We start from the raw sequence: 24451 nt of genomic DNA on the forward strand, positions 1-24451 counted from the left end.
TTTTTTTTTCTCTTTTTTTCCTTCCCCCAAAATGGATGTATTTTGCCCTTTTTTCCTGACTTAACTATTAGGATTAAAAATTTTAGAGGACTGTTAATTCCATCATCAGAAGGTTAAATAACCTTTTCTTCCTGTAACACTTATGAAAAATGTTTACTAAAAGAATTATGTTTCAGTGTCTGTAAGAAGGTTCTATTTGAATGGCCAATAACTTTCATCCATGAATAGGGAACTTTCTCAATGTCATGAAACAGTTATTTAAGGAAGTGATACATGCTGACCTCTTCATACTGGAATAGTTAGAATATTGATAATGAGGCGGTGGGCTTTTCCTCCATCTGCATTATTTTATGCTTTCTAGAGAGAATTCTCAAGACTTGAAGAGTTATGTAGGTATTGTGTATTTCAAGATGGAGTGATTATTATTGTTCCATGAACCTTTATTCTGTAATGTCTTGCAGACCTGCTTTTTAAGTAAGATGGTTTTTGTTTTGTTACTCTTAGGTTCAACATGGCTAGTACATTCCAGGAAACACCTATACTTGAAGCTTCTAATTCAGAAAATGTTGATGCTAAGCTGTCCTTTCTACCTGAAAGACTGAGAAAGAAACTGCTTCCTTTTCAGGAGAAAGGCATCATATTTGCGCTTCAGAGGAGTGGCAGGTAAAATCCTTATTGTATCATATGCTAAAAGTAATTATTTTAGGTGAACATAAATCAATTTTTACAAAGCTGCTGGTATTGCATAGTCTCTTAGGTGAGTTATATTACAGAAATCTTTTGTAAACTATAGGATAATGTGGTTTAAAATAAGGGGTTATTTTGGTGTTTTCCCCAGAGGATGAAGAAATGTTTAATAATGCATTTTGCGAGAGAGAATTGTAGTATCAAAGATCTCCTCATGTAAGAGGAAGCTGGTATCAGTAGGACCATCCTTTTTGTCATGCTAATAGAGAATTCTTAAAATAACTTAATTCACATTTGTTTCTTTAGTTCTTAATGGCGTGGTAGAGCTGTTAAGAGAATGACTAACAGATCTTGATGCATCTGTGTGGTATTCTATTTTAAACTTGGTACAATTCTGGTGTGTAATTAGGGTGTTCTGGAGCTCACTGAGCTGCAAGAGAAGAGCAGAAGCAGCCTTGCAGAGTGCTCAGTTAGCAAGTGCAGCAACTGATAGAGTAGGCATTCAACAATTAAGTACCTGATAAATCGGAAAAATAGTTTATGCAGCAGAGGCTGGAAATATTTTGCTGAGTAAGAGTGTTACTGAGGTACAGGGGCAAAGAAAAGCAAAGGGAAGTGCTATTTCCACATTTACAAATTTTTAGAAAATTTAGAAATTGCAACCTAAAGCCATGAAACTACTGCATGTTGTTCTTTTGGAAAGTAATGAAACTTAAGAGGTCTGGCACAAATGAAATTATTTTAGCTTAGGTTTTAAAGGAGGATGAAGTTAGTTTCTGATCATTTCATCATCTTGCTCAGAACAAGAGGCTTAGGGTCTAAGGGGGTTGCTAGCTAAAGTTTGTGATTTTTTGCAGGAGGAAAGAAGTGTGCATCTCTTTCTCTAAAGGTGAAAAATTGGAAAGGAAATGTTTATCCTTTGGCAATTATAACATTGCTGTATTCAGGGCATGAAGCAAGCCATCTATTTTATGTCACCAGACTAGGCAGCAGAGTAGAAAGATGAGCCCAGCCATTAACATGCAAGCCTAAGATTTATAAAGCTTTGTGCTATATTGGCATTAACATCTCTGTGACTACTGGTTGTGTTAGGCACTTCCCTGCTGCACAATGTGGCTGTGAGAATGAATGCATATATTTTTAATGGATGGCTAAGACTTTGATAGCATAGATGGCAAAGTCGACATTACAGTTGGATTTAATAAATCCAAAGCCCTTGGCTACCATATCTCAGCTGATCTGATTCTAATAAGGGAAAGTGAGGTTTATATAGTATGCAATTGAGGTGCATTTGTATATACCAATACTGAAATAACAGAAGACATTAAATGTTTATAGTTCCGTTAATGTTAATTAGTGTAGGCTAGTGGATGTATTTGAAAGTAGCATAATCTTTTGCAGCCCTTTATATAATACAGAACTTCCTCAGGAAGCAGCTTAACTGTTGGGCTACATAATTTTTAATCAGATATTTCTTTCTTCTTTTTTTTTGAGAAGTAACAATTGCCTGCAGTAAGTATTTTAAAAGGTTTACAATGCCTCAGCTAATGACTCTCTGTCAAGGAGGGAATTATATTATTTTCATTAGGGTTATGGGCTTTATGTTGTTTTCTTGAAACCCTTCACTAAGAAAAGACTATTGAGTAATATGGCACTGATGGTTTTACAGTGGCATGCGTACGAAATTATTTTCATCATGATTGCAAGAAATCTCATTCCTTGGCATAGCAAATTCTGTATGTTAGCTGGGTCAAACTGAGGAATGTGTGCACACTCTCAGACAACCTCTATATAAAGTAAGATGTATTAAGTTAAACTTTCCTGAGGAGTACTTTTTTAAATCTGTCCCTTGCTCAGGCAGATCTAATTTTCTTTCTGTCCCAAAACAGAGAACAAGAGCCTCTGCTGCTTGTAGCTGAATTTTCTGATTAGTTTGTCAACCCTTGGTACACCTTTTGTGTACTCCATAATGATTTAAGCCTTTTTTCAGTATTCCCAGTGGTCTGGTACTTTTCCATAGAAGTGTCTTTCCTAGTTTAAAAAATATATAAACATAGGACTTGAAGTAAGCAGTACGTGCATCTCAGCTCTCTCTCTTCTCTGCCTCAGGCTATGCTCTCCCTTTGCAGTCATCACTTAATCCGTGCTTTGCTGTGGTGGCAGGAAAGTGGTGTACAAAAAGTGCTGTATTGTTAGCTGAAGAGATTCAGTTAGTATTATCTTAGGTTAGACAAGCACCAGTGTGAAAAAGGACTTCTTAGAACAAATTTTTATTTCTTGCATGGAAGGGGCTGGGAGTAAGCTATTAATTCTCTTGTCTTTTCCTGGAGCATAAAATAAATATGCTGTTGTGGTTGGTACTTTTGATACATTAGTAAATGAATCAAAGGGTTTTTCAGCAGATACTCCAAAGGCATCATCTAGACTAACAGAGACTGCCTAACACTTTCCTAGGAAATAATAATTCTAGAGCCAACAAGACAGTGTATAGTTCAACATATGCTAAGATACCTTTTAGCTCACAGACTAAAGGTAAATAACTGCATGGCTGCTTATTCTTTACTAGAGATTGTTTTTCAGAAGTGCACTTGAGAATAGGGTACATAAGGATGGAAACAATGTTTGATCTTTATTTATAACATCAAACATTAATGTGCAGAAAACATCAGTGCACACAAATTCTGTCCTTGAAAACTATTTTATTTTTATGCTTTCTTTCAGGAAAAGTGTAAGTTACAAATAAAGAAGTACATATTCATGCTGTTTTTAGAAGTATATGCTTTAAACTGTCTCTTAAATAGAAAGCAACAAACTTGTCCCTTCCAGGAACAAAAACTCTTAGCAGTGAGCTTAGGAAACACTTAGGGTTGTTAGGGTCAGTTGTGTGTACGCTGTTGGAAGGTAGAGGTCAGCGATTCTCTCTGTTTGCTCTTTGCTGGTTTTCAGTCATAGTTTGGGCAGAAGTGGACAAATTCCCATTTCCTAAGAACTCGGTGTAACCTAATTGCAAGTGAAGAAATAGAAACTGAAAACCTTAAAGTAAAGATGTCAGCTTGCTTATTGGGTTTAGTTGTTCTGAGCAACAGAGTGTACTTTTCAGGCCTGTTTTTTGTTCTTCCATGTAAAATCTATGAAGTATGCAGGAGGAGGCTGACTTGAGAATGAAGGCCTAAGCAGTGCTGAGCAGTCACCAGCCAATGGTCAGGTGTTAGTGAAGAGGAGGTGGTGGTCTCGAAGCACAATACTCTGGAAAAAGTGGTAGAAGTTTGGGCAAAATATCCAAAATGCAGAGATATGTGGGCAAATGGCTTGAATGTACTGATAAGGATTGTATTCAATCTCTTTGGAGCCCATACCTCTGTTGGGATATTAATGATTTTTAATGTTGTTGTTCACTGACATAGTACTTGGAAACTCACAATCTCTTTCTACCATGTATTCTTGTTTTATATTCTCTCTTTATAGAAGTGTGCCACATCTGTCTTGTATTAGAAACCATTTGCTCACCTGAATATGCTGTAAAAGTCAGAGGCATGCTATTGTTTGAAAGTTAGCTCTCTTGCTACTGGGTAACACGTACAAACCAGATCACCCAATGCTTTATCAAGTTTTATAATCAAAACTGTCACCATGTGATTTGCAAACATAATTTTTAGCATTGCTTGCCTTGTTGACAGTATCTGAGAAAGATGCCTTCAGATACACATATATTCTAGAAATGTTGGCAGAACAATTTGTTTAAGCTATCTTGCTTGTGGATACAGAAGAGGACTTGGAGATATTTGCCACTCATGAAATGAGCTTTTCCATTATAATTGTATGCTCAAATTGTTTTACTGGGGTAATCTCATTTCCTGCTGTGCTTTCTTCTCACTGTCTTACATAAGGTTCAAGAGCATTAACTTTGTAACTTGTATTTTCTGGCAAAAAAAAAAAAGAGAAAGAAAAAATTTATATAAATTTATCAAAATATTGAAATGCTTATTGGTACATTTACCAGGATCTGCATTTTACTCCAGTCTTGATTTATAGATAATTTTTGCTTTTTAATGGTACCTTTATAAGTTTTGGAGGTAATAAATTAACTTTATATGTTCTGGAGCATGTGACTTTTAGTTTCCCATACATGCTTGCTTAATGTTGTTTATCAAGTATAGGCACAGTAAAAAAGAGGTAAATGACAATGGATGGCAGTAACAAGATATGCAGAGTTATTACCTGGCATTAAGAGCTATGAGTTTTAATGAAAGGGTATTTGTTTTGTTAGGCAGTCGTTTTCTAGAGTAAGAAAAGTTGTATAGTGTTTAATGTTGTTTTAGATAGTAGGTTACAGAGAATCATTGTGATAGTGAGCTCATTAGAGAATGCCGTGCAAGTGTCCCCTATTATAATGTCAGTTGCCTGCACTTCAAAATAGTACATTTTTTTTCCACTGGCTGTGTTGCTGATCTGTAGCAAGCTACACAGGAGAAACACATAGTTAATTCTTCATTAATTCAAATGGATTTTTGGTTCGAAGACTTTACCAGTCTTCACAGAAATTAATTCCCCCCTGTCACCCTCAAAGTAGACCCGAAAAACAAAGACTCAAATCAAAATTTCCTCAAAGCTTATGAACACAGCTGAAAGGTTCTAGCTCCAGTTCCTCACTGGAAAGTTAGAGTATATACAGTCTGCTGAGGTTTTAGTAGTTAAGTCATAGAAATGATAGCTCTTGGGCAGGAAGTAAATGGAAATGTTTACAATTACCAGGCACAGTATAGCCCTTTGTAGGGCCAGGAATTTCTGATATAAGCAATATTTAAATTCTTGGGCAAATTTTTACACAAATTTCTTTAACTTTCTAGGATGGTAGTACAAAGGAGTGATGAAAATGCACAGAAATTGAGTCCAGATATCTGTGCTTCACAAACAAACATTTCCTTCCCCCCTGGAATTCAAAATCCTCAAGTTCTTAGGAATCCTTATTCTGAATCTGCTTTGTTCTATCTCATTCAGCCTGTCTGAACATAAAAAAACCCCACAACAGTCTCCAGTCTGCATGTCCAGTGTGTTGGGCAGGGGTGGAAATGTGTCTTTTCGTAGAATTTTTTAGACCTCGAGGAAGACGTTAAGCTTTCTTTGTCCAGACTGAACTAGGTAGTTGAATCAGATGAATTCTTCTGTATTAGCCGTTGAGTAGTATAAAAGCTATCATTTCCATTTCAGTTGAATGTCTAAGGGAGTTATATTTCTACCTCTTGGAAGCTGATACAGTAAGAGAAAATATGTTCAGTCTATGTTTGCATCCATGCACATTTTAGTTTGTGCTAGAACAGTAGGTCCTTTTCTCTTACACTTTTGTTTAACTATTTTTCCCTTTCACTTTTATTTTTGTCATTTTTGCTGAGTTTGGTTCTGGTTTTTCTATGGTCTATTAATCTTTCTTTCTCCTTCTGTATAATGCCACTGTTGCTTTCTCTCCTGTATTGCCTTTTGAGGTTACCAGAGCTTTTGTTTTACTTTGCTTTTATCTTTACTATTTTTTGATCCATGATTACTGATTGATTTGATTTTTCAGTGTATTTCTTTGCTTCAGTTTCTTATCTTTGATAGTAGCAAAGAATAAGAAAATTTCAGAGAAGAAAATAGATTTTTCTTCCATTTCTGTTTTGAAGCACTAAGCCTAGATGCATGTTTACATATCTGTTACTGTCTACATCTAATTTTTCTGTCCTTTGAAAGGTCATAGGTTGCTGCAAGTCTACGTTGTGATTAAATGCAAGACCAACTGCTTTTTACCATTGTCTAAAAGCATCTCTTTTTTAAGAATCATCTACATGGTTTAAAGGAACACTTATCAAAAATATTTCACAGGCTACTGTTGGATTGTCCCCCAGTATTATCTCTCAGTATTTCTCTGCTGGGACATCTGGCATCATTATTTTCAGTTGAATTTCGTTTTACTGTTTTCATTTCTGTTATAAGTCCTCACAACACTACGGTTTATTAGTTTACTTACAATCTTAGTTTAATTTAAGCAAGTAGCATACATCTTCATTTTTGCAGTGAAAACATTAACCATTAATTTCTAAAGGATGAAAAATGTAAGAGAAATGGTTGACATGGAGAGTTTGTATTTTATGGAGCTATAGCTATTTGCTAATTATCAGTGTATTATCAGTATTTATATATAATATTTATACTGATAATATTATAAGATTATATACTGGGTATTTATACTGATAATTATCAGTATTTATGGAGAACATTTATAAGTAGAATTTCTCTTGAAGTTTTATTCATATTGGGACATTTTGTACTGAATAAATTGCTGGAAATCTTACTGAGCATTCTGACTACTTCCTTGTAAGTGCATAACAGTGACTATCTAGCATTCTTATATGCTGCAGGTAAGGATTTAGAACAGGTGTAAGTACCAAACAGAATATCCCTTAATGACTCCAAAGTTTGTAGTATCACTGTTGTTGTGAGACTGGAGTTGATTTGAATTCTTGTTATTAAACTTGTGACCAATTTGATCTTAAGATGAGAGTTCACAGTTTAACATGAAGAAGATAAATTCAAAAACAGAAGATTAAGTTAATCATAGTCTGTTTTGGGAGATCAGCTTATTCTCTGGCTGTGTCACACTGACTTTGATAGATGCCAAATTAATGAATTTTGCGTGTTAGAAAATGAAATCTTTCACATTTGTTTTTTTTCAGTATTGTCTAGGAATATTTCTATGAACGTTTCATTTTTATTTTAATTTGTACTTGGTGACTTGCAGCATCAAGTGCCATCAAGTGCCTCTGTTATTTGTAGATCTTCAGATCCAAGACAACTGGGAATAAAAATAATTGTAACTTTTATATGTGATTTCTGTCTCTAGTCTCAGTAGATTATGGCTAAATAGTCTGAAAGAGATGTTTGAAACAAGGCATAAGTCTCTTGCTAGAGTAAGAAAGAAATCTTTTATTTCAACATATTCAGCAACTCATTCTAGACATACGAGATTATTATAATTTTGTGATAAATTTGAGTCCCTAAACTCTGCATAATAATAGATGAACAGTTGTTTCCAGTCTTAGAAAACAAAGCTGAAAAATAATCCTTGTGGAAAAAGAATGGAATGGCTATTTAATTAATTTGTAGAGGATCAAACAGTTAATACATTTCAGCAATTAAATACAGAGCAGCTCTGCAAGTACAGTGTTTTTAAAGAAAGGTTTCTCTTTTTTTAAAGACATTGGTTTGTAATGTTTCAGAGTACATTTCACATCTGAGAAGTGCCAAAGGCGGGGGGTGAGAGAGATGATTAAATGAAGATGTTAGCTCACAGAATGAGGTTCACATGCAGGAAGTATGAATGAGAGATTGAGCCAAATTCTGCAGAGCTTTCATGGACAAGGAAGCTTGTTTGGAAGTGATGCTGGAGGAACTGGGAAGCAATTCAAATGGAACAAAAAATGCATTGTCAGTAAGTGAATGTAGAACGTCATTCAGGAGAGGAACTGCGTGGGGTTGAAAAAAAAATAATATTTCAGAACAGAAAAAAGCAATGGTAGTAATCTGAGAAACTACCTGGGCTTCAATGTCTACTTCTAGCAGCAAAAAAAATACAGATTATTTTTTTTAGAAATGCAGGTCACAATTTGTTAGAATGGAAGAGAAGAACCAAGTGAGATAAAGACTACAAGTGTAGGTAATCAGTTGTCAACAGTGATGGAGAGAGGGGAAATGCGTTTAGTGTTAGCTGTGTGCAATGAAAGTTTGCAGTAGGAGAATCCACAATGAAAAATCGGTGTGTTTAACTACAATCATCAGGGAGAGGGCAGAATGAAAGTGATCAATTTTGACTATGTGAGACAGGCTATTGTAATGCGAGTGAGAAAATGTAAGGACTTAAACGAGTCAAATTCTGACTGAATTAATGGAAGTTGGAAGGAGAGGAAGAACGTAGGCAGAAGAGAAAACTACCCCAAAGGTAGCTGGGCAAACACTTTAAATCCATGTGCTTTATGATGTCTTTGTATTGTGTTGAGGGGGGGACAAGTTAGAGTAGGGGAGAGAAATCAACATAGAAAAGATCAGCAGAATTCCTTGGTTCAGAGAGAGATGTCAGAAAAGAAGTGGGATACTCTGTCAACAGTTGAATGGATGGTGGTTTTTGAAGTATTTGGAAGGTACGAAAGTGTTTTGAAGTATTGATATGGAGAAGAAACCAAGTGTAGGAGAAAACTAAACACTGGTTTTCAGAGCTTGGGCTACTGGAGGAAAAAGAGATTGAATCTGAGAACTATTGAAAATGGAGAGACTAGTGATGAGACACTTTTCTAGGTAATTCTTTTCCCTATTGCCTGATTCAGCTAACTTTAAAGGAGGAAGTCATGAAGAGAGTCGTTCTTCTGCAGTTACTGCAGTGCAGATCGGTGCAGGGGGAGGGTCACTTGGGAAAGCAGACTTTATTGGAAAAGTGATTAAGTACCTAAACTTCCCTGAAAGTCATTAGACTACATAGTAAGGAAGAGCTGCTGTTGATCACAGATATTTCAGTCGTGGCGATTAATACCAAGGTTAAGGTTTGTAGGCTATAGATTTTCAGTAGTTGAAATTAGTTGATGTTATTCCAACTGTTCCAATTAACTAAAGTCAATTTTTCTTGCCTTTAGTCAGCTGGTGAACCAATTTGTCTCTGAGGCCAATGACTGACTAGGTAAAGAATTTTCACTATCAGGTGTCATCTTGACTAGAATTTTTATTAGTTAACAGTTCAGTTAGTATATTCTAAAAACTTATTGGAGTGTCTGAGCTTAACCTTCAAATTGACCACCTTGATATGTGTTATTCCATACATCTTTGTCAAAGCTAAAGTACTAGAATATGTTGGCAAATGTGCTCTCATAGCTTTCAGATCTTAATAAAGCATTTTAGATTTTTTTTTTTTTTCAGTTACATGTTGAGAGGCTTTGGAGAAAAGCATAGGACAGCACAACCATTCTCCTCTACGCTCCTTTAGGGAATAATTAACACTCCAAATGTGGCAATTCAGAGCATCTTACATTAGATGAGGGTTGGGTTTTTATTTATTTATTTTTAAATACCTAGCGTAGTTCAAGAGCAAGGGTATAATCTAGCTTAAATCTTCTGGGGCTCTGTTTTTGGTGAAACAACCTTGATTATTTTTGAAAGGAAGTCAGCTTTCTTTGTTCTAGTTTTAGGACTGCGTGCTGTGATTACTGACACACAAATGTAATGGTTGCTTGCGCAGTTTTATGTAAAAATGTACTAAGTTCAGATTCCTTAAATAACCCTTGGTTAAGATGTTAGTGCTAAAGTGTTGGCTTGTGAGTAGGAGGTAAATTATATCTTGTAGTGTTATATAAAACTGACTCACATGAGTAGGTGAGAATCCCAAGAATATCAGGACACCCACACTAGTGAAAGAAAAATGCAAGCTTCCTCTGTACAACATGTTCCAAAGACTGCATTAACAAAACCAGCTTTAATTTGTTCAAGTAGTAACAAAATTTTTCAGTGTTTTTAGAAATGAAGTGCTACTGCTTTGACTGTTTGTCTTGGAAAATGCATTTAAAAGTGAAGGAATTTGTTCTGAGAAAGTTACCTGTGGTTCTAACTTTTTTTCTGGATAAATAGCTGTTGAAAATTAATTCAGAAGTTGAATTATCCCCACAAGCAAGCAATAGGTGTATCGTATTGCTACACCCCTTTAGCTTTTAATCCTCTGTGTAAGGAAGCAGGACTCTCTAGTTTAGAGAGGATATTATTACAAAATATTTCTGTAGTTGTAAGAAACCTCTAGCACTGACTGTATGACTTATTAGGATTCTTGGTTATATAGACCTTAGACATATGTCAGTGTGTTGTTAATTGGTATTCTTGCAACAGTAAAGTTCAAAATGAGATTCTTTGTCTTTGCAAAGATGCCTTGCTGAAGTAGCCATAATTAATATAAGTAACTGTATTGTTTGCTTGGTTAATATTGCTAACATTTCAAAAGAGATGACTTGAATGGAACCTAGACACACAGAAATAGAAATTATTTTCATTTAAACATTTTTTTCCTTCTCTGAAACTCATTTTATGAAACTGTTTTAGTATTAACCTTTGTCTGATGCAGACTGTTTTCATGTGGCTGTATGACATATGCCACATGAGCTTAGCCTCAGTTTCCTTCTGCTTTTCCAATTAACTCATCTGCATAAAATTTTAAAGATCTGCTTCTCCTTCTGCTTGGCAAAGTTGGTTCCAATCTTTTTGACATCAACACAACCAGGAGCTCTTTCTGTGTTCTCTGAGGTTTGAAAAATCGTGCTTTCTATTCTTCCAGAGGCAGAACTTTTCTGATCAGAGCTTTCACAGGGCTAGGTTTTGGGTTTCTTTCTTAATTCCTTCACCTGTTTTTTACTGACTTCTGGTTTCTCTGCAAGGTTTTCTGTAGTAAGAATCTGTAAGTGCACCTTTGGTGCTTGATACCTTTACAAGACTGTTCTGATAGTGCGTGCTAACTCATGAATATCTGGTTCTGGGGTTCTAACTCATCCAGCTTTGTGTGGTCCCTTAAATTATTTACATTTAGAAGAAAGCTTCACACACAGTGATGGGTTTTGTGTATAACCTCAGGTGCTTGCATTTGTTCTTTTTTGTATGGGGATCAACAATAAGGTTTTGGACCTACATGCACCTGAGGTGAACCAACACAGTAGACTTCTTGCTGTCTTCTCTGTGTGCATATTCACTTACTAGGGTACGTTCTCACACAAAGCTTCCTGTTTGGTCTGTGTGTTTGCTTTTTAATGGAAAATGTAGTTTTATTTTAAAGCTAATACATCTCGAAATGAAAGGGTTAAATCCTAGTGGAGACCAGACTATGTGATTCGCTTTATTTATGAATGATACTACTATGTCCAAAGCCCATTGCTAACCCTACAAGTGCAAAAGGGTTATGAATAGTAGGAAGGTTGTAGGAGTATGTACAGTGCATCCCAATGAGGTTTGGATGCTTTCTGTTAGGAAGAAATAGCAGATTTCCTTGATAAATGGACAGAGATTCAAATGCTAGCCACAGGATTCGCTGTGAAGAAGGGACATATTTAAAAATGAAATGGGAAAGAATCTGAAAGAATTTGCCATTGACTGTGGTGCTTTTTGCACCGTTGGACTTTGCTGCTGAGAGTATGTGTAACTGAAACATCTAAAATGATTTTTTTTTTCCTTTCCCCCTGCTTTTCTGAAACTTTTGACCATGTGGGCTGAGCTTATAACAGGATATGAAACTGCGTATGATAGCTCTGATTTATATTCTTGGATAGAGCTATTATTAAGGTGTCATATGAACAGATGGGATATGAATGATGAAGCTCAGATTGGGTAACTACTAGTTGAGAGGAAGTGACTAATTGAACTTCAGAGAACAAGAAGTCTGTCTTCTTGCAGTCAAAATACGTGAAACAAAAATACATATTTGTCCCTTCAATGTAGCTGCAGATCTGTTTCTTCTGCTTTGACAGCATGGAACCTTTATGTTCATGTTGGCAGCCTGTCTCACTGCAATAGTATAGAACATACTGTAGTTTCTCTTAAATAGAGGCTGCATATTTTTAAGATTATGTAAAGTATTGCTTTTTAACAGCTTAGTGCAACCATTAGATATAAGTTCTGTGTGATCAGGGCTATAATGATGGGGAAGTTCTTTACATTTCAAATCTAGTTGTTGTGATTATAAACTAGAAACACTTGGTGATTTCCCTTTCAGTAATATAACCTATTTTTCATTGCCCTGGAATCTAATGAAAAAATTTTGAACTTCTCATATTTTGTAACTACATTAAGCAGGCATCTTTAAGGTTCTTATTCTAAAACTGTGAAAACTACAGAGGATGAATGCTCTAAAATGCATTAAGTCATAAAATAATTTGAATATCCTCAATTTCCACTTACATTAGTTTTATTAAATTCTACCTGTATCATAAACTCAACTCGTGTGTCATGTCAAAACTTTTATCAAGTGTAAGTGTCAATAATGTTAATAAATTTGCATAAATCAGCAATTTTAAAACTGTAGCACTTCAGGAATTTAAGTATGAACAATGTGGATCAAAGCAGTGATTGATGTTGCTAACTGTATCATAACAGGATTTAGCACATTTAGATACTCTAACTGGAGCTTTAAAAACAATTTTGTGCACCTGATTCATATCAATCTGTGATGTGTCTAGTCGAATATTTAAATGACTAAAAAAGGTATGGGTCACAAGTATACAAATAAAATCTGAACTGCTAATGACAAAGCTATTTCATCATTGGATGGGAGAAGAGAATTAATACTTATAGCAAAATATCACTACAGCTATATAACTTTTAAGCATATGGGTGTTTCGGTGGAATCTCTATTTGTATTGGTACTGCAGAGACAAGGAAGGTGAAACTCTGTTGATCACTTTACCATTATTATCTTTTAAGAGTGGTTATTTTATGGATAAAATGATGGCCAGTTACTTAGTACTTCCATCCATTTACCACCACCAAAATGATGGATTTCTATAAATATTTAAAAGCCAGCAATTTTCTTGCTGCTACATAAGAAGTGTCACTTCAGACATATTAAGTGGAGGTTAATAGACATGAAAACAGAATATACTCTATAGCAGCAAAGGTTCTATAAGCACAGTCTGAAAATGAGTGCAAAAAGAAAACAGAACAACTTCCTATTCTTCGACAGATACTCAAGTCATCAAAGTTTAAGTGGCTACGGTTCACTCTAATGAAAAAAATCTCATTTTATGGAAAAAAATCTGTTCCTGTGGTTGACACTTTTTTTTAAGGCTTTTTATTTTAATTGCTATTCAGCTTCTAATTGTCAGAGCAATTTGTAAATCCCTCTGAACTTCTTCATTTTAACTTGTTATCCTGAAAAAAAGAACGAAGGTCCAAATAGTTACTTCACATATGCCAAAGAACAGGGCACTAGGGTCTTATGTATTCTCACTTTGATTTCTGTGTGTCTGAACTGGCATAATTAACATTTCATTATTTATGCAATTCTACTAAAATATAAGTTGATATGTTGAGAAATACTGTATTTGTCAGCACAAGTTGGCAAGGAACATTTGTATTCCTGTCCTCTTTATCACATTTCTTGACTACCAGATGCTACTTGGATGCCGTATACTCTTAGTTATTGCTGTATTTGTACATTTGCTCTGATATCCTTATATTAAATGTACTATATTGTTGAAGAAAATCTTTGGTTTATGCTTGAAATGCCTCTGCTCTAACTAATTGCTATCGTCTTACTTATTTTCTGCATTTATGTGGAGAGTTTAAAAAACCCTGCAACACTAAGTTGTTGTGCATTCCAATTGATTTCAGGCTTCAAACTGTTTTTTAAAAACAGAATTAATGTACTGAAAGCAGTTGGCCTCTGAAGGAATGTGCAAAAAGAAAGACTTGTTTTGTAAACTTCAGTGCAAGCAATTAACAATGAGTATTAAATGGAAAAAAAAAAAAAATCAGTCTTTGAAGTGAGAAAAATGACATTATTTTAAAATTAAAGTTGTGTATTAGTTGTCTGCAAATAAATATCTTTGCTCAGATGTAAATCACAGGTATTAAGCACCACAGTCATGAGTTGCTGCCTTTTTGCCTTTGTAAATCTGTGCAGACTTGGGGGATTTGTTTTGTTATGTTTTCTTCCTTTGTTTTCATCACTTCATCCCTAACAACTTGGGAGGGAGTGTGGTTACACAGCTATTGCAACTAGATAGTTTGTTACTTCTGAAAAATTAAGTTATATAAGATGCATTTTGAATTCTTTTTTTATGTTGAAAGAAACAGATGAAATTGATAGACATTGAAATTTACACTGGCAGATGGAGTGAGCAAACAGCAGTATACCATGTTTCTCAGAATATCAAACATTTATCTCACACATCATGTCTGAAAAGTGCCAGTGTACATTTTCTGCTGACGTTTCTATTTTGACCATAAAAACGTCCATTTTGGCCCCATGGTAAGATGCATGTGATTAGACATAATGAGAGCTCTAAGTTGATGGTGCTGCTATAAGCATTAATCATTAGTGTAAAGCGGCTGGGTTTTGTGCAGAAAAGACTCCTGTTGTGGTTTTTAGGTAGCTACACTAACTTCAGAGTACCTACCATTAAAAGAAAAGCAGTTCTGTATTACTTTAAAAGATTTTCAGTATCAAAATGCACAATATTTATATCTTGGTGTGTTCAATTTTATAGACAGAAAGACCTGGAAGATCTTTCCATGTTCTCATGGAAGGAACACTGCATTTGAGTTAACATGGTGCAGTGGGTGCATATCTAGTTAGGTGACATAGGAGTAGGAGAAGCTTCAGTTTCCTTAGAGGATGCAGTGGCTGGGAACAGACTTTGAAGAATTCATCCAGAGCAAATCATCAGGACTAGTTTGCGTCCATGGCTAAAAGATGCCGGGGATAAGAAGTGAAAAGCACAAGGCAGAAGGATACTTGAGTCAGGGGGAAAAGAAGCAGAGTGGCCTGTGAAGTTTATTCCCTTCCAGAGCTTGAAATATTTCATCATTTCTGAGACTTGGCACTTTTTTCTGTCAGTAAACATTTATAAATCCTCAAGCAAAGTCATGGACTGCATAGAACTGTCAGTCTATTGCTGTCACTTAGTTCAACCAACAGCACTCGCTGCCCTTTGTGGCACTATGATACCGACTGGTGGGAGTTACTCTTCCAGTTTGCGTTTTATGACAATTTAGAAAATTATACAGTGCTTGAAAAACTTTGCAGATTACTATGTAGTTGGAGTGTTCATCTAATTTCCACTTATTTAACTGCAGCCCAAGCAGATACTGCTATCGAACTCTGAGAGTTCTTACAAAGTTGCAGAAATTCATAGTTTGTGCATGTTTCAGATCTTGCCATGAAATTCCCGTCATTGATTCTGTTCAGAAGATACTTAGTAAATCTGTATCTTCGTGTAGTCCAGGGTTGCTATAGGAGAAAAGGGAACTTTAAGCCATCACCTTGCTGTAAGACTTAAAGGGAATAGGTTGTCTCCTTGCCTCTTTCTTATCTTCACAGTTTTTGCTTGGACTTGTGCCTTCCTCTGAATTTGTTAGTGTGTATGAATTTAATGTATGTATTTCATCTAGTAATTACCAGAGGTAGAACAAGCTTTTGTAATTCTTTAGATAATGCTTTTGAATTGGATAGGCTTGTTGGTTAGATTTAGGGTTTCTTGTTTGTTTTGTGGGGTTTTTTTCCAGCTTGGAAAAGTTGGTAAATTTTGTAAAATAGCTGAGGGTACGTGTTTGGAAAGATGCAGCATGATCCATTTAATGGCTTAACTAAATGTCCATCAAATAATTTTCCTTTGTCCTTCATCCAGTCTCAAAGCTTTGATGAAGAAGCTTGCATGGGCTGGAAACATTTCAGTTCCCTAGACACTACTTGAATTAAGAATGTACATATTAAATAACGGACATAAACCAAGTAACTTAAAATACCTATAAGAAATTCATATCAAAGATGGCATTCAACATTTAGAAAATGTAAAGAACAGAATCTACTAGTTTTGACTGGGGACTTGGAGTTGTCATTGTCTTTACCTGGAGTAGCATTAACTAAGTGAATCCAAAATGGGGAAAAAAAAATTAAATATGTTTTCTAATACTTTAGCTAGTACAATTGGTAGGGGAGAGGGAGTCCGTGTTTGTTTCTATTTCAAAACAAATGTAAGAGCTCTGGAAAGCAGCTTTTTAAAATCAGTCTGACATATAAATAATCCTTAATCATGAAACAGCAAAAACATCACTGTTTCTGAAAGACAAAAAAATTGAAGATGCACTTCTTGCCTTGAAAATGTCTGTTAAGATTACAATTAATGTAGCACTAGACCAAAGCAGCAATTCAGTTTTACAATGCAAATTCTTCAGTAATGCTAACAAATTGAATATAGGTTTCTAGAATAATTAGCATACTTACTTTCATATTCATACCAAATTTATTTTTTGTAGTTGGTATCTGTAGGAATGAAGTTACCTTTTTTCCTTTCTTTGATTCAGTAAATTCATAACTTAAATTTATACTAAACAATTCATAAATATCAGTTTATTTGTTATATTTACTATTAATGCCTGCTTTTTTTCCCTCTCTTTTTGTTTCTTATTTAGGTGCATGATTGCTGATGAGGTAAGTAATGTTCCTGTTGCTCTAACACCATTTTGCTTGTGTTAACACATCTCATGCAGAAGTGACTTTTTTTTGTTTGAGAGATGTGGGCAGAAAGGTTGGTAATGAAAGAAGCCCAATTCCTATGATATTCACTAGATATTCTGAAAATATCTAAATGAGGAAAAAAAAAAGAAACCTGACATAAATTTAAAAGAATCTTTGAGAAAACTTAGGAAGTTACTTTTAAATGTATTTAAGTAGGTTAAATCTCCTGTATTGTTAAATCTTCAAAATATTAACTCAGTTGATTTTTTTTTTTTTAATTTTTTTTAGCACTTTATAGTTGCATAGCTAGCTACTTTTAATGGATTAGGAGACATTTCTGGCCCAGAGAGGTGGATTTTGAACAGATATGCCTTCCAAAGATGAATTTTCTTAAATGCACTGATCAAGAAGCAATAGTGAAATTTGAAAATTTATATTTTGTTCTATGATAAGGAAATTTGAGTCCAGCATTTCTTCCCACAGGTAGAATATTTTTGTAGTAGAGTATAACGTCCTTCATGTGTTGTTAGTATGAAACCTTACTGAAAAAGAGGTAATGTTTGGGGATTTATATAGTCTCCCAATTCTAATTTGGGTTTTCGTGAAACACTAGGAGGGAGAAGGAGAGAGAGAAAGAGATGGATTACTAGGATTAAAGCATCTCATACTATAAAAATCTCATTACAGCTGGAGATAAACTATCCTGGCATAGAATGTGAAATTTCTGGAAACTGTGGAGAACACAAAAGCATTCAGGGGAAGAGAAAATGGAAGCTTGGGAAAAATCGAAATACCAGCAGTAGCTATTTGTTTATTAAAACAAAGTTTCTTATTTCCTTCCTTGAATGAGAAAATAAACTGTGTATAATTATGTTAGCAATAAAAAGTCCTGCAAGATACACATTATTTACTTCGGAATAAATATATTTTGTAGTGACAATAGGTCTGGCACTGGAGGAAGTATTATGCAGTGGTGTCTATCTTGTGCTTGTTGACGTATCTCTAAAATAAGAAGAAAATGTTGGTAAAGGAAAACATCAGTATTATGAACTTGTATACAGAAAGAAGTTACATATGCGAACAAGAGATCATATAATTACTGTACATATACCTGCATTATGTAATTATGTAAGGATTAAAGCACAATAATAATAGTATCTTTTTGAAAGCTATTCTAAAAATATGTTGCCATTCTTTCTTGAGGTGGGGACAGGCATTTTCCCCCAAAATTTCAGATTTTCCGTGTCATCCATTTCCATGACTGAGAAAGTTGTGTTTAAATCAAACAACAACACCATAGCATATTCAGTGGTTTTTCTTGTCTCTCACAGTCTTGTCTTCTTACAATCTAGACTGGTGATCAGCTATATGGGATTAAGATTCAGTTACGGGTGTGCTCCTACCAAGACACCTGCCTTTTATTCCCTGCTCATTTCAACTCAGTTGCCTGGATCATCACCAGTGACTGTGCAGTCTGAGCTATGGCAACAAAACAAAAATGGATGTTTTTGTGTTTTTTTTTTTTTTATTACTTGTATTTGTTTTCAGCTGGCTGAAGCAGTACTGGTGACACAAGGCGGGCTTGCAGGAAAATTTTAATGAAAACTTGGCAGTTTTCATTAAAAACTTAGTTTCACGGTAGTTCTCTGATTATTTTTCTTTCTAGTAATAGTAGAAATATTCATTATTTTCTTCTATACCTGGGAAATCTCGTGATATCATTACATCAGTCCATTTAAACTCAATACTAAGGATATAAGTAAATTGTTCTTTTATGTCTGTACCATGAGTAGTTAGATAGCAGCAAATCAACTCAAATATCCACTGGACTCTCTAGAAAACCTGAACAGAATATTTTAAGGCCAGTCTGTGCTTTAGTGCTTAACAGGAGTCTGGAACTATCCCTTGCCGTGTGAATAAGTAGAGAAAATAGCTGCATTCTTTGATTAAAATCTTGAGGGTTTTATTTTTTAAACAAAACCCTTAATTCTGGCTCTTTATATTAATCTGTTGCTATTCATATTCATAACTCATTAGATGGGACCGTTCCTACTTTGACAATATGAAGCAAGTACTTTCTTGTTAAATATATGTCTATGTATTGTATCTTTACCCTTCACCTTGTCTGTAAATCTGAATTCTCCACTAGGTGGACTTCCTCTTCTGTGTTACAGAATAAAAAGAAATTATTAGCTTCAGTGAATGAAAGCAGTAGTTTCCTTTTGTTGACCTACTGAGTCAAAAGCAGTGTTCTTCATATAGATCTTCCTTTGTTCTTCAGTTGCCTGTGCAACTTAGGACAAAGTTGTTCTTTTTATGTTAAGACGACATCCCATACTTTTCTTTCCTTTGCATGGTCTTTTTAAAATGTTTTCGGTAGCATAACAAGTTAGAGTTTGATCTTTATAGTCTACCCTACTAAGGCCCTGAACAGAAAATCTTCTGAAATGAATGGAAATGCTTCTTTTAGCTTTAATGGGCTAACGAGATATCACATATGTATGAATCCATTTAAAGAGAAGCATATTCTTTCATAAAAGATGATCTGTGGTAACAAATTGACAATGAAATAGATACTATGTAACTAGCTCGTTGGCTTTGTTTCCTTTATATGGTTCTGGTTTTGCAAAATATTTTTGTCTCTTCTGAATGGAATATGCTTTCTGAGCAGAGACTTCTATTTTTAATTTTTTTTTCTTTTCTTTTCCCAGATGGGGCTAGGTAAAACAATTCAAGCAATTGCCATTTCATATTACTATAAAAATGAATGGCCTCTCTTAATTGTAGTGCCCTCATCTCTGAGATACCCTTGGGTTGATGAGATGGAGAAGTGGATTCCAGAGCTCTCCCCAGACGATATTAGCATCATTCAGAACAAAACTGATACTGGGTGAGTAAAGTTCGTTATTCCTCTATAGAAAGGCTTGTTCAACACCCCCTGCTCAAGCAAGACCACCTGGAGCTGGTTGCCCAGGACTGTGTCCAGGTGGTTTTTAAATATCTCCAAGGATGGAGACCCCACAACCTCTCTGGGCAACTGTTTCGGTGCTCGGTCACCCCTGCAGTGAAAAACAGCATTTCCTGATGTTTGGAGGGAACCTCTTGTGTTTCAGTTTGTGCCCATTGCCTCCGGTCCTGTCACTGGACACGACAGAAAGGACCATGGCTGCATCCTTTTTGCCCTCTCCCTTCAGGTATTTGTATACATTAATAAGATCCCTCCCTGAGCCTTCTCATCGCTAGGCTAAACAGTCTCAGTCAGCCTTTGCTCGTAGGAGAGGTTCTCCAGTCCCTTAATCATCTTCATGGCCCTTCCTTGTACTCTTTCCAGTACATTAATGTCTCTCTTGCACTGAGGAGCCCAGAGCTGGACACAGCACTCTAGGTGTGGTCTCACCAGTGCTGAGTACAGGGGAAGGATGACCTCCCTCAATCTGCTGGTAATACTCTGTCTAATGCAGATGAGGATACCAGCCACCTTCTTTGCTGCAAAGGCACAATGCTGGCTCATATTCAACTTGATGTCCACCAGGATCCCCAGGTCCTTTTCTGCTAAGCTACTTTCCAGCTGGGTGGCCCCCAGTATATGTTTGTGCACGGGTTTGTTCCTCCACAGAGGCAGGACTGTGCACTTGTTGAACTTCATGAGGTTCCTGTCAGCACATTTCTCCAACCTCACAATGTCCCTCTGGATGGCAGCATGACCCTCTGGTGTACCAAGCACTCCTCCCAGTTTTGTGTTATTATATTATGGTAGTTACTCATCTCCTTTGAAGTTGAGAGGTCTGGTTTTTGCAAAGTAGCAACTGCGTGTCTGCTGAAAATTGTGTTACTTCAGTGTGTCTCGAACATACAGTCATTTCTCTGATGAATTAGCTTGTATTCATTAGCTTCTGTAAAACATTCTGAACGTATTTTTTGAATGCTTCTGGTATACATTACAAAATAAGGAAGTAATTACTGTTGAAATTCTATTTAGCGCACTGAGAAAATTTATAAGTTAAAATAAGTATTCTCTAAATAACTGAAAAGGTCATCATGACCTAGGCTTTCTATCTTTAGGCTTAATAGCATGAATTCATCAAAGAGAGACTACAAGTCTCGTGTGTTATTAGAATAACTCCCCTATTACACCCAATTGCAAGGGTATTTTTTTAGGCTGCTTTACTGTAAATGACTAGGCTGATTTCCTGATAACATCTAGATGTTGTTCTAAAACTTCTGGATAAGGGAGACTGGTCTTCATGTTGTCTGGGGAGTATCAGAAAGTGACTTGAGCGCCAAGATGTGCATGTGAGACGATAGCTTGGAACCTTCCTTGTGATAACCAGAGAAACCCAACTGAAAATGTATTTTAAAAGCTTTTCAAGGGGTAGTTGCTACTGATAGTCAAGATTTAAGTTTATCATAGGAAAGTGGGAACTAAAATAAGGATCCAATGAACCTTTTGGGTTTGGTTTTTTTTAAGCTATTTAACAAAAATGCACACAAACTTAATGCTTATAGTGCTGAATGCAGAAAAGAGAAATGTGGAGTAAGGGAGATGACGGCAAAAGTAAATGGCAAACAGAATTCTGTTCATTTCGTCTTTCAAGGTTCTTAAAAGGAGTAGACCTTAACCATTATCACTTTTATTCAACAACAAGGGAAGAGGAAAACTTGGGTTTCTGCTTGTTTAACTCCCAGGAGGCTTCCTAGATATAAGTGAGGTAGCTGTTGAACTCTTTAATATTTTAATATTCAAAAGTGTTATATGTATTTGCAAGAAAATGCAAATGTAAAAATACAGCTGCCAAACTTGCTTTAACATTTTGTTAAATTCTGCTTCCGTATGTTCAGCTTTGATTTCTCTCAGTTCAATACTTTGCTTTTCTTCAAAACTTCAGCGATGGAATTTACTGCTTGAATGTTGCTTAACTTCTTAATTTAAACAGGTTAACATATACTTAGGCATCAATTTAGGTTCTTCTAATTTCTAACTAAATTTGATATTGGATGTTTCTTGAATAAATTGGTTCCCTTAAGAATGAATAATTTTATTTGTAACTTTTTTTATCCACCTTTCACAAATGGGTGGGGAAAATTCTTGTTTTCCTGCTTACAACATTTATCTATACAGTAACAGCTAGAGTCTGTAGTGCATTGACCACAGTGCCAGTACTCTAACCACTGCTGCTTCTTGTATATCCAGAAGCATGAATGTGCACATGCACATACTTTTTTCCTCTTAAATACTCAAGGAAACTTCAGCTTAGTTGGTTTTTTGGTCTATTGCTACTGGAGAACAAATAAAAATCACGCCAGCAGAGCAGTAGTCTCTGACAGATGGGTGGGCCAGCTATGACTCTCATTCTGGGGACTTGTTTGTCTAACAACTTTAAGAGTTCCTGTGCTTAAAGGCTCCTGAAGGGCCACAGTGCTCTCCAGTGATTTTAAAATCAGTTCGTGCCTTGGACCTATATATGTCTTTAAATTTATTGTAAGAAGTTCCTTCCCGACTATATACTAATTTTTCATCTCGTGCCTTGTTGATTCCCTTCTTTCAAGGTTTTTTTCCCTTCATATTCTGTTCGAGGGGAAAAAAGATGGATAGACGGCTCTGATATAAATGTTTTTTTCAGGCAGTGAGGTTCAGCCCAGACTATAGAACCATAGAATCGTTATGGTTGGAAGAGACCTCAAAGATCATCAAGTCCAACCTTCAACCCAATGTCACCATGCCCACTAAACCATGTCTCGAAACGCCACATCTAAACGTTTGTTGAACACCTCCAGGGATGGTGAGTCCTCCACCTCCCTGGGGAGCCTGTTCCAGTGCTTAACGACTTTTACAGTACCCAGATACTCAGAGACAGTTTAGTTACTCGTTTTAGGCTGCTGGTAAGGTGACTGTTTGTACACAGAGCAGTAGATAGCTTGCATAGAGACATTATTACGTCAGGTGTTTGGGCGCTGTTTACATAGAGTGCTCATAACGATCTGACTTTGGTGTGTAACTTTTTATCCAGAAAGTGGATTTGACCCATGCAATACTCCTGGAAAGGAGCACAAGTTGAAGCAATGCAACCTGATAAATGAACTTCCTTTTAAATGCAATGTATGTCTTCTGATAATGGTTATGAAATATGTGTGATTTGTAAGTGTGAAATGCTAGAATGTTTTAAACACCAAAAGCTGTTGTTATTAGCCTGACAGCCCACTACTTAATCAATCCAAAAAGTGTCATACATACCTTCTTTAAAAAAATTAATTTGGTATAATTCCTTTGCTATATTAATTTTCCTACCATTAAAATTTACTAAGAAAACTTCTGGATTATCTCTTTTAGGAATATATCAACCAGCAAAGTAACGATTCTGGGATATGGCCTGTTAACTTCTGATGCACAGACTTTAATAGACGCTTTGTACAAGCAGAACTTTAAGGTCGTTGTGATTGATGAATCACACTATATGAAGTCCAGAAATGCCACCCGCAGCAAGATTTTGTTGCCAATTGTGCAGAAAGCTCTTAGAGCTATTCTTCTTACTGGAACTCCTGCTCTAGGAAGACCTGAAGAGGTACTTAATGTATTGTGTTTTGGGTTTTTTGTGTTGTGGTTTTGTTTTTTTTTAAGAATGGTATCAGTAAGAAATTAACAATTTTGTAATTTTCTTTAATATATATAATTACATGCATTACAACATCAAACTGCACTAGCTGCATTAGGAAGCACAAGTATAAGAAACTAAAGCAATGTCTTTTAGTTTGACTTGATTATATTGATGATTTACCAACTTGTTTCAAGATCATGCACAGGTGACTTGAGATAGTGTGTCCTATAAGAAATTAATCTCACATGTAACAGACTGACAGTTGGGTGAAATAGAAAATTGAAAAGCCTAAGTAGAGAACTATTTGTTTCTACTGGGTAGGAGAGTCCTTGGTAGACAAGAAGTTGTATTAAATCTTCTACTTCATCTGATATAGGAAGTCCTTTGTTTATCGCTGGTCTTTTGAATATTCCTAATGTTCACTTGTATTGCATAAGTGGAAAAAATATATCCTGTGCTTGTTGCAGTCCAGAAAGACAAATTTTCCTTAGAAGGGAGTTCAATTTATGCAGCTGGGGAGGAGCAGAGAGGAAACCGAAAACCACTTGGGTTTTATACTGAACACAAGAAAACTGCCTTTATTTATCAAATGTAGAAATAAATGGAATCTCAGAGCTGATTTGTATCCAGGGAACTTATAAGGGTTATCTAAATAGTACTTTACACTTTAGAGTTTCTTGTTGTGTAAATAGAACTTACGCCAAGACCCTTTAATTTAATTTGTTCAGAGAGGGTGTAACTTGAGAAAGATATCCAGTGTATGAAAAAAGAAAAAAAAGAACTTGGTGTATTATAAGTGTTTGCTTAAAACTTTAAACCAAGTATATTTATATCTGTGGGTGTGGGTAATTGTGAAACTTCCTGCACATGTACCAAAGACATTGCAACCAACCCTGGAAGAAGAACTAAACTTAGAAAGTGTTACACGTTTATACAGTGGATTGATACC

The 24451-nt window shown here is 35.6% G+C and overlaps 1 protein-coding gene across 1 annotated transcript in view; it reads left to right on the forward strand.

Moving 5' to 3' along the window:
- Positions 1-511: 511 nt before the first annotated feature.
- ZRANB3 (zinc finger, RAN-binding domain containing 3) overlaps positions 512-24451 on the forward strand; it is a 45815-nt gene continuing 21875 nt past the window's right edge. The window contains exons 1-4 of the mRNA XM_009704392.1: positions 512-663; positions 16864-16882; positions 19621-19799; positions 23238-23469. Coding sequence (XP_009702694.1) covers positions 512-663; positions 16864-16882; positions 19621-19799; positions 23238-23469 — 582 coding nt within the window. The remainder of the gene's footprint in view (positions 664-16863; positions 16883-19620; positions 19800-23237; positions 23470-24451) is intronic.

The sequence above is a fragment of the Cariama cristata genome, unplaced genomic scaffold, assembly GCF_000690535.1.
Source record: "Cariama cristata isolate BGI_N322 unplaced genomic scaffold, ASM69053v1 scaffold190, whole genome shotgun sequence".
In the NCBI taxonomy this organism is placed as follows: Eukaryota; Metazoa; Chordata; class Aves; order Cariamiformes; family Cariamidae; genus Cariama; species Cariama cristata.